This window comes from Chelonia mydas, chromosome 4 (assembly GCF_015237465.2).
Source record: "Chelonia mydas isolate rCheMyd1 chromosome 4, rCheMyd1.pri.v2, whole genome shotgun sequence".
Taxonomy (NCBI): Eukaryota; Metazoa; Chordata; order Testudines; family Cheloniidae; genus Chelonia; species Chelonia mydas.
The window spans coordinates 63,004,885-63,020,699 of NC_057852.1; the positions used below are offsets into that span (position 1 = coordinate 63,004,885).

The 15,815-nt window shown below is 38.2% G+C and overlaps 1 protein-coding gene across 5 annotated transcripts in view; it reads left to right on the forward strand.

Annotated features, from left to right (window-relative positions):
• The window catches only part of GRIA2 (glutamate ionotropic receptor AMPA type subunit 2), a 111,905-nt gene that overhangs the window by 38,548 nt on the left and 57,542 nt on the right, over nucleotides 1-15,815 (forward strand). For all 5 annotated transcript variants that reach the window (XR_006290683.1, XM_043545895.1, XM_043545892.1 and 2 more), the window contains exons 3-4: nucleotides 6,142-6,381; nucleotides 11,647-11,843. Coding sequence is in view for 4 of the 5 variants with exons in the window: in XM_043545895.1 (XP_043401830.1) it covers nucleotides 6,142-6,381; nucleotides 11,647-11,843 (437 nt within the window). In the remaining variant the exon portion in view is untranslated. The remainder of the gene's footprint in view (nucleotides 1-6,141; nucleotides 6,382-11,646; nucleotides 11,844-15,815) is intronic.

Sequence of the window (15,815 nt, forward strand, 5' to 3'; positions counted from 1 at the left end):
AAACCTACTGGGGTCTCTTTTTTCTCCAGTATCTTGCATTGTTTTACTTTATTTTTGGTGATCAGCAGTGATGTGTCAGTGTGGACAACTACTCTCCACAAATGTTATATAGTGGATTTGTTTTCCACTAACCTTTATGTTGTCAGGTAGGCCATTTTCCAGGCCTAACAAAAAGGGACAGTATATACACAAGAAAAACACTTGAAAATAAGACAGCTTGAAAGAAATGAACTCTGGCAGTTGCTTATAATGTCTTTAATAAAATATACAATTCATGTTACAGTGGTTTGTGAGTCCTAATCATCATGATTTATTTAACTTAATAACAGTGAACAACTTGTGATTCACCATGGTAAAACTAATGTCCTCCAGCAATAGCAGTATCACTGTAGACATTTGCGGAGTGGGAATTCTGCCAAAAAGAATTAGAGCTTTTACATTATTCACTGGTTCATCTCATATATACATATGAGCATCTTTCCTCATTTCCTTTCTCCTGCTCCCAAGAGGCCAAATCCCCCAGAATCATTGAGACCATTTGCCTTTTGACAAGTCTAGGAGCGTATTGTAAATATGTCTCTTGCTGACATTCAATGGATGACCTCCCATTGATCTTTAGTGGGAGTTTTGCACAGGAGAGCACCACAGGCTGCGTCTATTTCAGTATACAATTGTAAGATTAATTGTTGTGGATGGGGAAAAATGTAGTCCACGTTTAAAATTGACACCTGTATTCTGACTGGACCACATAGTTTAACATTTGAAATTGTATGCTGTTTTCTACTGCTTGACAGTTTATATAGATTATCAGGAGCAAATTCTGTTTTCCCATCTGTGCAACCTTCTAGAAGTAAATGAGCCTCAAAGTGAATATTTTTATTGCCTTTAAATAGCACTCATTTAAATAACTTTTGTAATCCGTTCTAACGGCACAGCGAACATCATTACACAATGTGTGACTGATAATATTAGACTACATTGAGGATATCAGAATACTTTTTTTTTTCTAGCTTTATTTCTTTCAGGCTGGATTCTGACTGCCCCCTGCTTAGATACACAGTAGTGGAGTTAGGGAGTGGGGCACGTTTTAACCTTTAAAGAAGCTTCCCACTCCTTTGTGTGGCCCATGCAAGGATTGCAGGATTGCAGTCACTTCACTTGGCAGAGTTTAAGGGGTTCTTTGTTTAAGGGATTCTTTTTTCTTAGGAGTGTTGGAAGCAGTTAGTTGTTTTTGACAGTTGATTCTTATCAGCCAAGAGTAGAAAAGTAGTAACTAGAACTGGGAGTTTCAGTAGCTTAAAACATAAGAAGACAATTTCAGAAAGTATACAGCCTTTCTTAGAAACCTGCTGAGATACCTACTGAGAAATGAACTGCAGTTGTGGGGATTTTAGGCACATACAGATACCATCCACAGGTGGTGTTGATGCGCATGTGATAAATTGCAAATCCATTGGATAAAGGCAATTTGTAAATGTCACTTTTGACTACCTCATCTGTGTTCTACCCACTAATCCATCCTTGCTGAGTCTACTTCTAATATTCCATTGAGATTTTTTTCAAAGAACTATTAAAAAAAAAAAAAGAGCCTGAAGCAACATGACCTGCTAGAGAGAGAGAGAGATCCTTCCTTCCCACAAATGTGGAATGTTCCCAACACTTGCCAATATTAAGTTGTATACCCATAACAGGCTTAAAGTCCATAGTTTATAACCCATCAGAAATAGAAATGGTAAATTTCTAATGCTATCATATTAAAAGGGAATTCCTGAATAGAATATATTTAGTTCTAGCCCTCGTAGATCTGCAACATCTTACTGTAGTGAGGGATATTTAGAAGTCTTTATATTTTTTTCTTTAATTACTTTCTTCTTTTACCTCTGAGATCTGTACACTTGGGGAAGGGCTCTGGCTGGGGGTGTGGGTTCTGGTGTAAGGTTGAGTATGAGGGATTTGGGGTCCAGGAGAGGGCTTTGGCAGGGGGTTAGGGTGCAGGGCTGTGAGGGCTCCAGCTGCAGGTGCAGTCTCTGGGGTGGGGCTGGGGATGAGGAGTTTGGGGTGCAGGAGGGGGCTCTGGGCAGGGACCCAGGGGTTCGGAGGGCAAGAGGGGGATCAGGGCTAGGGCAGGGGGTTGGGACATGGGAGGGGGTCAGGGTCCGGGCAGCGCTTACCTCAAGTAGCCCCCGGAAACAGCAGCATGTCCCCCCTCCGACTCCTAGGCAGAGTTGCGGCCAGGCGGCTTTGTGCACTGCCCCATCTGCGGGCGCCACCCCGCAGCTCCCATTGGCTGAGGTTCCTGGCCAATGGGAACTGCGGAGCTGGCACTTGGGGCGGGGGCAGCATGCAGAGCCCACTGGCTGCCCCTATACCTAAGAGCCAGAGGGGGTCATGCCGCTGCTTCTGGGAGCCATGCGGAGCTACAGCAGGCAGGGAGCATGCCTTAGCTCTGCTGCGCTGACCAGACTTTTAGCTTCTCGGTCAGCACCACCAGTACCCTTTTTGACCAGGCATCTGGCAACCCTACTTCTCTGCAGCCTCTCCATCCCTTTTTCTTGGGCTTTTTTTCCTTCCCATGGTGAAGCAGACTTGACTGGATAGTCTAGAGCCACCACCAACTATAATTCCTACATACTGGGCAGTTTATATTCTCTTGTTCTGCTGTGTGTCTTTCAGGTCATGTAGCAACCGCTTTCTAACGCTACCCCATTTCCCTCATATGTTAACTAAATAACATAATGTAACTTTTGTTACCCTGAGCCATTTAAATTCCTCAAAAAACGTTTCCCTTTCTTTCTCAACCCCTCACATAGCCATAAAAGATGTTCAATTTTCTCTTATATCTTACAGCATGCACATAGTCCATCTTCGTGTTTATTCAAAATATTTTTGTTTAAACCACAATGGCCCATTAGTACTATAAACAAAATCAATTCATTTTCCCTAACCAGGCCCTGAAGTATGCAGTTATCTTCAACTCCAGAGCAAAATTCAGAAAAAATTTTCTTCCTCTTTTTTTTCATTGATCCAATTTTTTTTGCCATTTCTCTTTTAATTTTTTCTGTACTAGGGTTTTGAATTCCAATTTACTGCAGGGTATTATCAGTCCTTTCATTCCTACAGTCCTTTAGCTGCTTTGTCCACCATTTTGTTTCCTGCTGTCCCAATATGTGCTGGGATGCAGGCTAATGCTACATGTATTCCCATCTGTATTGTTATTAGAAATATAATTTAGTTGAGTAAATCACTTCTGCTTAAAGAGACTCCCCTTTTTTATTGCCGTAAGGCCTGATATTGAGTCCAAAAAAATGACCACCACTGCTGTTTAAGTTTAACACCAGCATTGTTACTATTAGTTTAGCTGTCATGATAGCTACAAAATTGGATGTTCTTTTAGATGTACTAATTCCTAATTTTCATACACAATATGCTGTCCCTACTCTTCATGGGGTTTTTCCCTTTCTTGGACCCACTTATATATAGTTGACAAAAACAACACCACTTTTGATCTATATACTGGTATACTTCATTTTTTATACCTATTGTCTCCTTTTTACTCACAAGTTTATAAAATAAATCTAAATCCACATTTAGATGTGAATTTCCATCCATAACTATTTTTCCCATGACTAACAGTTCTGACTTCATTCAGCTTTTCCTTGTCTTTCAACTTCACATTTTCACTCAAATGGCAGCTGGAGCTCAAACATTGTGTGTTATAGGTTGCCTATTGAATTCCCAACAACTTCATATATTTATCTGGTACTTCCATCTTTGCAATTCCCATTAACTTTGGCCCAGAAAGTTACACCACAAATGAAATTATTGGACCTAACTGGCATTTCACTAGCAACTCTGTGTAGCATATGTGGGTGTTGTAATAAATGCACCATATGCAACTCATAGTTCCTGTGCTTGTATTAAATCTAATTTTTAAAGTTCTGATTTTGTTGCTGACCCAAAAATCTTGGCAGCCATGGTTGATAACTGGTCTGATTAAGGCTCTCTATACCATCAGTAATGTTTTTTCTTACCTGCCTCCCAGTTAGTTCCAGTAATACTTTTAAATAGGTTGATCCTTCCTTTGCATTTATCTTTAACATAGTCTATATGCTCTTTCCAAAATAATTTAGTATCGTATATATTAGACCTAGGAATTTAAACCTTTTAACTATATCTATTTGTTCTCCATACAGATACAGTTTCCATTCCTTTGTAGCTATCCTTTTTGTAAAGATCAGTCTTTTGGCTTTAGCTATGGAGAACTTGAAACCCCATATATTTCCCAAGTCTTTTCAGCCACCTCAGTGTTCCTGCTCCTAACCCATACAACACAATCCCTAACTGAGTTCTCTTCTCTGTTTGTATAAACTTTTCCTAACCCTTTCACAGATTGGATCACTAATTATCATTAAGTTGTCATATTACCATTAGATGGAGGTTAGCTGCTTGGTCTCGGGCAAGGGCGAGCCTGGTTTGCCTTAAAGAGCCAGCTAGCTTGTGACACTGGGAAAATTAAAAATAGAAAAAAATTCATTAATACTAATCAAAGTCTGATAAAAAAATCAATGAGAAGTCATTTAATTCCAAAATTAACTCAACCTTAATTCTACCCCTCTACATATGCCGTAAAACAGTGATATTCAGACTGAGGTTTGCCACATGCAAGTGGCTCCTTTGGCTCTTTGCAGCATATGATATTAAAATACTGTGTGATTTAATTATTAACCAATCAGGATGCTTTTACTATGTTATTAACCAATTGTAGTTGATAAATAATAGTACTTGGTCAGTCATTCGGCTGTGAGAATAATATATATATATATTTAAATATTTCCCCTGTCATATTGTTGAAATATGAATATATAGTACTATAGTAAATGAAACAATGAATTCACACCTTCACACCACTCTTATTTTTGGGTAATGTTGACCGCTAATTTGACTTCTGAACCACTGAGGTCTGGGTTTGAGTATCACTGCCCTAACATATAGTCTCTGTGGTCAATTATCATCATAATTAACACTTGGGCAAAATCATCCTCTGTTACACTCCAGATTTATATCAGTGCAGTTGAGAGCAGATTGCAGCACATGGTGTTGAAGGACTGCAGTCAAGATTAATGGGCATATTCTCTTGATGAATCTGCCTACTATTTCAGGTGACTACATACAGACCATGAAAGCAGAGAGGAGAAATGTGAGTCAGATAACACAGATGTTTCAGGGATAACACAGCAGAAGCAGAGTGAATATTTCAATTATTCTCCTCCTCTCCCCAGTTTTAGTAAACAGAACCATATATTCTTCTACACATGTGACATTTGCCGTGTCGATTAACAGAATGATGCAGAAAGCATACATGTTTACCCAGGCTGCAGTGATCAGCATTGTCATTGGCTTGAATTGTCTGTAGAGGTGATTTAAAAAATAAGAATGATCAGCATATTATTTACACCCAGCAGATTATTCTTTCTTCTATGTGTCCTCAAGTGTTATCCAGAAGACCTGCTTTTGCTGAGTCCTAAAAAGCTGATATTAAACATTTAATTAAACAATGCAGTGGAACACAACAATATACAGTGCCACTACCTCTATCCTCCTGTTTTCTGTGTTTGCTGTTTTGTGTGTTTGGTGTGTAGTTTTGAATTTGCAATTTCCTCAAGCAGTACAAATGGAAAATGTATTTGTTTAAGGTGTTTTGCAAGAAAGAAAAGACTAAAAAAGCCTTGTCACCAAAACCAGATTGTATTTAATAGGATAAAAAGTAGCAATTTCCATAATTGTGCTATAGTCAGACATGAAATTATCAATTTTTAAAGAAACAAATTCCAGCTCTTTTGTGCATGGAATTTATAAGCCAGCTGTTAAGTTTTCTTTCTGAAATAATTCTTTTGAGTGTAAGCCACATAATACATTATTACATTGTATATTGTATTAAGGTAGCTTTTGGTATATTAAGTTTTGTTAGTGATTAATAATATGAGATATATTGTTATATCTAGAAATATTGTCTTCCTCCATTAATTAAAGTGTGTGAGTATACATTTGTAGAACATAAATATGTGATAGGTTTCAAACAAACTTTTACAAATCCATGCTGTTTCATACAATTTGATCTGTCTTTGTTTCTATCTCTTCTAGTCTGCTCCCAGTTTTCAAGAGGCGTCTTTGCAATTTTTGGATTCTATGACAAGAAGTCAGTAAATACCATAACATCATTTTGTGGAACTCTTCATGTCTCCTTCATAACTCCCAGTTTTCCGACTGATGGAACACACCCATTTGTCATTCAGATGAGACCTGACCTCAAGGGAGCTCTTCTTAGCTTGATTGAATACTATCAGTGGAACAAGTTTGCATATCTATATGACAGTGACAGAGGTAAGATACAGTACAACTTATCAGTATAGTTTTTGCTAGATGTACCTAACTGAAATGCTAAAGCAGTATTACAAAGACAAGCAGAGCAAGGAGAAATGTTTTCCCTCTTATGCCACTTTAACAATATAAACTCGGCTCTCAGGAAAAGAAGCTTATCTGACTGCTCTATATGGTCAAAGAATAAATGCATTTAACTGAGAATGAAATAGTTCACTACTGCAGTCTCATAGTTCCAAACAATAATTGTCCAATTTATGAAGATCCAGAACTTCATCTCATCACATCCCACCCATCTAGAACACCACTCAATTAGACTTGGTGGTAGTCAAGGGCATCAAGGGATGGTTCAGTCGCACAGAGTCGCTTCCAGAGAGGGTGCAGAATCTGTAAGTGGAGAACCCAGAGTAAAACAGGACCTAAGGAAAAAGCTCTAGATCCCTAGACACAACCCTCTCCCCGCCCCCCATTTGTTGAACTTGGCTTACAGTACCAAATCAAAGTCCACTACCCATAGGCTCAGATGACCCACTCTCTCCATGCATGTCCTGCACAATTCCTATGTCCTTTCAAGATTATTTTTATTACAGTACTCATATTATTTTATACAATCAAAACAAACAATTTGCAAAGGTGGCAGGTGTGTTAGTTGTATTTGGGGGTTTTATACCAAGTTGAAAAGCGGAAGGATTTTGACTATCTTTGTTGGAATTCCACTTTTTTATTTGTCTCCAAGTGCTCCTTATTTTTTCTTAATAATCTTTCTTCATCTTCTTTCTGTTTTCATTTTGTCCTCTGTCTTTGAAAGCGATTGTGTGGTGATTCTTCAGTATGTTCATGGACCAAAAACTTTCCTTAGGGTTGCCTTGTCATAAATAAATGTGCAGAAAATGGTCAAGATGTAGTTAGATTTAAAAGATGGTTCAAATTTACCCTGGTATACCATTTTTTTTTTTAACAAGCAGTGAAGTGGGTTTTGCGTACTCACCTTCAAATGTCACCACCTTCCACTGGTCTGGTCTGCATTGTGTTGTTCAAAAAAATCAAAAGGGGCTTCTTCAAGGCACGTTTATGTGGTGGTGTTTTTTAAGCCCTGCAGTTAGGTAAACTAAAGCTCTCATACGACCTCTAAAAATGACTTCATGTCATGCAGTATGATCCCTGAATTTGGACTGCTCTCAGATTCTCTTCAAGTTCACATTTGAATTAAAAACATTCTTTGTCTTTGCAGAAAGGGCAAATAGCTTATTCAATGCTCCATCAATCAGCTAGCATTGCAGTGTGTGCTAATACACTGCATGTGATTTCTATTTAGGAAAATTCTTCAAAGCACCCATTTCTACAGTACATCTTACTGTCAGCTGTACTGAAGGGAGTAAATAACTAAGTGAAATAGTATATATTGCTACATTTTGGTTTTGCCATTTTTTGTTTGTGTTTTCACCTGAATGACCAGGCACCCAAGTAGGAAAGGTGATGGGTGCCATTTGTAAATCTCTAGGGGCATGAATCTGCAACACTTACTCATACTGAGTAGTGTATTACTCCTGGAGTTCTTTCATTGATTTCAGTGGCGCTACCTGCATAGTCAAGTACTTCTCAATGTCTGTAAAGGTGGCAAAATTGGACCCTAAATTAGGAGAAGCCATTTTTCAGCTCAAAACACCATCACCTCAGTGACCAGTGCCAAGGAGGTGTCTATAAAAAGTATATATGATTCAGCATGTTATTTTTTTCTTCTACTGTGGAAAGAGAGAGACTTATTCCCATGGGATAAAACATTAATAAAGTAGAATCAGGTGAATTTATAGCAATTTCAGTTTAATTACTTATTCTACAACATTGAGTTTATTATTACAGCTCCAGTACCTTTGTTAGGGACTGATCTTGTGAAGTGCTGAGCTCTCTCACATCCCATTCCATTCACCTTTCAGGATCAGACCATTATTTAGCACAGTACTTGCTCTCATATGGATTAATCAGATCTTGTTTTTTAGTGTTTTCTACCTCTTTTTTTTTTTTGTTGCATAGTTTGTAATACTGAGTGGTATGGGAGTTTGCCTTGGTTGTAGGGAGAACGGAGACAGTGTTAGAGGATTCCATCTGCAGCCAAATTACTAATTCAAAAAAGAAAATGCCAATCTGACATTTTATGCGGTTGCCCCCCTTTAGTCCTCCCATTCAAAAGATCACTGAACTTAACTGTCTGTGCTCATGAGCATTTGGGGAAAAACACTCCTGATCCTCAAGTTCTGAATTAGTACTTGAAGATTTAATATGCTAGAACTAGGCCTTATGCAGTCTCCCTATGCACTTGGGCCACCATAACAGCTACACAATGTCAACATAAACAGTAATAGGGACAATATGTCAGATATATATCCATATGAAACCATCTCCTTGCTCCAAAAACTAAACTCATTGAGGAAAAATGTGATTTGCTACCTTTACTCAGAAGGATTTCATAGAAAAAACATTGTCCTAGTCCCATCAAAGGTGATAGTGTTCTACATGTATAATTATCATGAAAGTGGGTTATCAAACACCTCTTAAGGCTGAAGATCCAGAAATCTGGAGATTTAATGTAAATGAATCAATACCCTAATTTGAATTTTGATGAATATACAATAACAACCTGATTCATTTGTCCATTTGATTTCAGAAATCACAACCCTTTTTCTCCCCTCTCTCTTTCTCTCGAGGTCAACCATAAATACTCTATATGATTTTTCCTTAAAAGTAGAGGAGGCCATAGGAGTGACTTGTGTTATGAGAGAAGCCTAAATCTCTATGTAAATAGTTAATAGATAAGGTCCAAGTAGATGTAGTTCCTCGATTTTGCAGGACAAGTAAAATGTCTTGTTGTGTACTGCAAATGGCTTCATCTGTGCCGCTCTTTACATCCGTTTATAACAATCTGAAAGCCCCTTGGAGGCAGCTATTGATGATGAGGGAGTTCAGCTTTGTGTTCCTTGTTGCACCTAGCCATCTTTCATGTGTGAATCAAAGGCAGTGTAAAATGCACAAAAGTTGGATCAAACTTTAAAAAAATATATATGTATAATTTATCCAGTGATACATAAAATTATGCTACACAGTGTGTGTATGGGAGGGAAGTTAAATATCTCGTGGGATTTCTGACCTCCTCAGTGAAAGGATTGGGGTGTAAACCCAAGTGTCCTGGCCAAATGCCAGCCAGGAAAATTCTGCCCTCCCCCACTGTCTTAAAATTCCCTCTGTTTCAGTTGTGGTTGCCTTTCCCATAACATTATGTGGTCCTTTTGGACCATGAGTCCTGCTCTGGGGTAAATGAGCCACTTTCCTTTCCCTGTTGACCAACTCCCACTTGGAAAACCATGTTGCACTCCCGGAATTGCTGCTTTAATTTGCTGAGGTGCAGTGACCCATTCCCACCACCGGGGTCTGCTGTCCCTGCTAAATGTTTAGGGACCTTGTTGTGGCTGGTCTCTTCGACCCCCTACCCCCTTTCCTCTGTGCTTCTTTAAGGATGCAATCTGTTGCATGAGGCCCTTTATTGAGCCTGCCCATAAAAAAACAAGAGGTACAAGCTGCCACTTGGGATCCATGGAGAAGGCACTAAAAAGGGGGAGTCTCCCAAGAAAGATTCTGTTTATTTAGGGAGATTTAACGAGTCTACAGCTAAGTTTAAAGCATAGAAACCTTTGTGAGCAAAGATTCATGGGAGTATATTGTAAATAACAATAAATATTCAACCCATGCCCAACTAAAATCCTTGCCAACTCATAGAAAGTGTATAGTTTAAAGACGTGTAGGAGGACTGCAAGCTGCAAAATGTGAGGTAGGACAACGATTTGTTGGCCTGCCGATCTGTTTTAGAGTCTGTTGATTTAATTTTTAGATAAAATATCTATATCTTTTTTAAAAAAACAACATCCATCAAAAAATAAAAATTTCCCCCACGCAATGTAAAGATCCACAGTTTGTTTTCAGGAAACATTGAAAATAAAGGTTTAAGCCTGAAATAATGGTGACCAATCTTGTAGATCATTAACATTTTCAAAGTGTCAAAATTAATTGTTAAAATCCTATTGGTCTTAGTTTAATGAGCCATTTGCAAATTACAATTCAAATGTAATTCTCGTTGTGTTCCTTGTCCAACTGTGTGTGTTACTGCTGTTATTGTTAATGAGAGTAATGTGTAAAACTTTCTTTATATATTGTGGCAGAAATTTGTCTCAAAGAAAATGCATGGCTCAGTTTATTTACACAAGTCAGAAATGACTACTCAGGTTTTACGATAGATAAACTGTATATAGACATCGATGTGGTTGTGAAAAATCTACTGACTTGGGATAAATACTATATGCCGTCCTAGAAACGCTCCTTTTGGGATTCTCTGGGTAAAATTTATAGCTGATAATTCTCACTCACTGCTGGCAGCTGGAAAAATAGTGTTTATTTCAGGGTAGACTTTCATTACTGGCACTGAATCACATCTTTCTTTATTCTGTTCTCCTTTACTTCATGTAAGGGAAATGTAGACCAGTAAAATTTCTACTGAACTTACAGTATATTGTTAGCTGTTGAAATTGTACTGAGAATCCATCTCTCTGTCAAGATTCCGTGTCCTTCCAAAATAAAATAAAATAACATTAGACATCTGTAAAAATTGCTTGTGGGGTGTTAGTACTGAGTCTGTTTAGGTTAGAAAGAAAAGCATTTCATCAGATCTTCTGTAACTGGGGCTATTACTTTAGTCAACAGAAATAAGGGCTCACGAAGAACCACTGAAGTAATTGGGAGTTTTGCCGTGACCTCAGTGGCACTGGGATCAGGATCAGGCTTTAAATGCATTGCCACTAAAGCATGGGGAGGTAAACAGTTCAATAGCATTTAGTAATAAACAAGAGATTCCGCTGCTGTAATTGGATAATTTTTCTCCGAAAAGGCCTCTTTTGAAAAGTAGAGTATCTCCCAAATGCGTTGCAAGTTTTTATTGTAGGTTGATACAATTTCTTCCTGAAACAAGCTGAAGCATAAACAAAATGTAGTTGTTTATAGGGTCCAATCCTGTATTCCTTGCAATGACCTACATGGAAGTGGTGTGTGCACAAGGCATGCAGGATCAGAGCCAGGTGCATCACCTTGTCACAGCTATCTTTCCTGTTTGGCAGCCACACAAGTTACTGAGTAGTCTTTAAAATAAATTAGCTACAATTTACACGTTATGGGCCTATGTTATTCTTGCAGCTTGATCTGTTGTCTTCCCCACACACCCCTTACCAGGCTTATCAACACTGCAAGCAGTCCTGGATTCTGCTGCTGAAAAGAAATGGCAAGTGACTGCTATCAATGTAGGAAATATTAACAATGATCGAAAAGATGAAACTTACCGTTCACTATTTCAAGATCTGGAGGTGAAAAAGGAAAGACGAGTGATTCTGGACTGCGAGCGGGATAAAGTGAACGACATTGTCGATCAGGTTTGCTGATGTTTCAACATTGCTCAATGTTTCAATGACAGCAGAAATGGGAAGACTTCTGGGTTGTATAAGCATACATAATAAGTGCTCCTGTAGTGCTGCTTTATCAGCAGTTTTTATTTGTGTATGATTCTATTATGATGATCAGTTACTTTATCCTTTGAATCTTTTCTATCCTATATACGTTTTTATACCATGCTCATCACTGTTGTATCTGTTGTATCACTACTTTCAGTAGTGTATTAAGCAATATGACTACATATCTGTCACATCTTTGTTCTCTCATCTCATTCTCATCCATGAGAAGTGGAGTGTTTTGTTGTGGTAGTTTTTTTTTTTGTTTTTTTTTTTTTGTTTTTTTAATATATATATACCTATTGCCATGTGTTTATGTTAGAGAAGGCAAGGTCTTGCCTTCAGAGCGGAGAGTGGTGAGATTGGTGATGTTCCTTAGTTTATGGGAAAGTTTGTTCCACAGTCTCGGACCACACGCATACACAAACACACAGACATACACACACACAAGCTTTACTCTTATTGTTGAGAGTTCCATTGTGCCAGAGGAGTAATAATAAATGTGTTTCTATGATGCTGATGTAGCAAAAAGAAACTTCGGATAAGGAAGGAAGTCTGTTGCTTTATGTGGGTGTTTTATTATTTTTTCTTTATCCGATACAGTGGCTACTCATTAATAAATAGATTTGCAATTACCAATTATAAAGTCCCAAACCAATAATTGATAATCATTTAATATGGAGTAACTAATCTACTCAATCTAACTGCAATGTCTCTTGGAGGAGCAACTACATGCATATATGCGTAGTTGTTACACCTCAGTAATAAAAATATTTAATAACCAAATAGGCTTTAAATAATCTAATACATGTAACTAGTAATGAATTTAATTAAGTTCATACATCATATGTCATCAGTGGGCTCAACTCAAGAGTTTCTGGTTGAAATTCTGTGGCCTGTGACATGCAAGAGGTCAGATTAAATGCTCAAATTGTCCCTTCTGGCCTTTACATTTAAAATACTTAATGTTAGATATTGCATTTACTTATAGCCATGTACTCCACTGAAGCCAATGTGTGGAACTTGGCCAACTAATTCTTGTCTTAATGTAAATTACAGGATGCCCATTCCTGCCTCTTTAAATTAGTCAGAAACTAAATGAGAGAATCAACTAGAGTCCCTCCTTCTTCCAGTCTTTATTTTTTTAGGGCAGTGTAAAAGCAGGTGGCTCTATTGGTCCCTTGCATCACCTGCTAGGCTGGGAAATGCAAATGTCTTTGAACTACATGACTCCCTTAATACTCTAGATTGATTGTAAATTATTTTAGATCAGCACTTGCATTAGGACCTCAGGACTGGGAGGTGTACTCAATAGTGCAGATCCAGAGTGCCTTCCTCTCAGTACAATTATTGGACTGGGTGGAGTCTTTGATGCCACTGTCACCTCCCAGAAAAGAGACTGTCCCAAGTGTCCATGTAATGCCTAATCCCAATGCATCTGGAATGTCCTCCCTAAACTCAAAGGTGGTTAGCATTTTGAGTGGGCTTCCAATCCCTGGAAAAGCAACATTAGCCGTTCATGTGATTTTGTTGTGAATCTCATGATATTTGGTGTGTTGTTTTTTTTCTTAAAGCCACAGTCCTTACTATCAACTGATTGTGAGAATTTCTGCTTTAAAAAAAATAAATTATTACCCCTCATGTTTGAGGAGAAAATCTTGAAAATGTTACCCCTTAAAACTCAAAACCTCAGAGCAAATAAAAGTCATTTTTAAAACTCATGATTTTTAAGTCAATCTCATGATTTGTTGGGGCCTGACTCAGGATTTTTGAATGAATATTAGAAAAGTTACCAACTCCTGTCCACCATAATCCCAGCACTATGCTCAGGGCAGACATTCGGATAGGTTTAACAGACTCCTGATGCAGGCGATGTGGAGCCTAGCAGCTTATGGAGAATTGCCAGCATTTTCAAATGATTTTCAAGGGGCAATTCTCTAAACTGGCAGGGAGTCTGGAATTTATTAGACTCCCAGTCACTGAAGGGTTTAGTGTACATTCTGGTGAATTTTAGCATATATATATATATATATATAAATTACTAGTTAAGTATTCTTATCCCAATTTTAGAAAGACAGAAAGAATGATAAAATATTAAGTGATTTGACTAGTGCAAGAGCAGGAGTTGACAGTTCTTGCTGTCAGTCCCATGCTTGATCCACTAGACTAGGCTACGTCTCACACTATTAATCTGTACCCTTTGTTACCAGAGGTCGCACTGACTACAGAGCTGTGGAGATGGCTGAACTAGCTGCAGACAATCAGCGGTGAGGGAGTTTAAGGCAGCCTTAATATAATTTGGGCTGCTTCTCCCCATACAACTTCAGACTGGTCTGTGCTCCCACCAAAAATCTATGACTGTCTCTGCTAATTTTGGCAGGTTTGCAGTTGCATTTTAAAAATGTTTTTTTTCTCTCCTGTTACTATGTGAAAGACCCACACAACAGGGCAAACTGATTGACAAACGATTGTATAGGGGAATCAGTGAAACTGACTATACACAAGGTACTGTCAAATGCACAGGGCAAACAAACCAGAAAAAAGAGATTTTTATTTTCTAATCTTTTTCAGAGGTGTTTACAAAGTAGATAGAAAAATATTCAGACAGTGTTTTGATTTTTAAGTTGACAGTGTCACTTTCAGACCCTAATTCTACAAACACTTCCTGCCAACTGTAGTGCTTATTTCTGTCATACCAATTTAAGTACCAAGTATAGATCTTGATTCAGGAAAATACCTAAGCATATACATAATTTGAAGCCCATGAATAGTCCTATTGAAGTCAGTAGTGCGGAGTGATGATGAGACTGCTCACTTAACAAGCCCTACGCTCAGGAAGTGTTTGAAGAATCAAGTTGTTAAGTAGTACATACGGTATGACAGCTACAGTACAGAAGAGATCATATAAAAAGCTATAAATGCCACAGATATATCAATAATTGCAAATTTTGTGACCAAATTTCATCATGTATTCATTCATCCCTAGCTTCACTGAAAAATAATTAATATCTTTAAAATTGTCTCAAAATCAAGCAAACAAAACTATTATCCATCTAAATCCATTCCGTGTTCTATATTTTTGATATTTTGTTGCCATTTTGGAGTAGACATGACTGCTTTGGGGAGGGGCAATTTTTTTTTGCCGAAGTAGTATTTTGGGGTCCATAATAACTTTCATGTACAATTTTGAGTGTGATCATTTTCCAAATTTTAGTTTGTTATCCACTACTTCACAGAAACCCCCATAACAGGAAAAACTAATTACAAGCTGACTGGTACATTAATTTTCACCTCCTAAGAACACTCTGTGAGCAAATATAAAAACAGTGATAATGAGCCCTAAATCTTTTATAATAATATACCTGCTAAGATGTAAAAGAAATAAATCTTACATGAATTGAATGAAGCTAAAGTTTCTGTCAAACAAAAGCCTGACTTTATAGAAAAAAGGTGCAGCTTTGATGGGTGCCAGTGTCGATCGACTACCTAGATCTTGGAGGCAGGCATGACCACTTGTGCCTCCCTTCCCATTTCCCGAGAGCCGATAAGTAGGGAGTGGGCAGCATGGCAGGGATGGGCAAAGCCTTGGCTCCATTTCCCCTTGCCTCCACCATTTAGTGTCCAGGACAGCTGAGCCAGCACAGAGGGTGTCATAATTTGCTGCAGGTACTGCCAGCAGTAAATTACTGCTCTTCCAGAGTAAGGGGGAAGCAGGGAGGGAATTGTGCTACAGAATGTGTTTCTGAGGCACAGTGCCTGCTGGGACTATAGTTGGAGTATGCCTAAAGGTACAATCTAATCCTTGGAATTCAATACACATCTTTCAGTGTCTTGGGGACAAATCTTCAGCTGGTGTAGATCAGCATAACTCTGTTGACTTCAAGGGATATGTGCTGA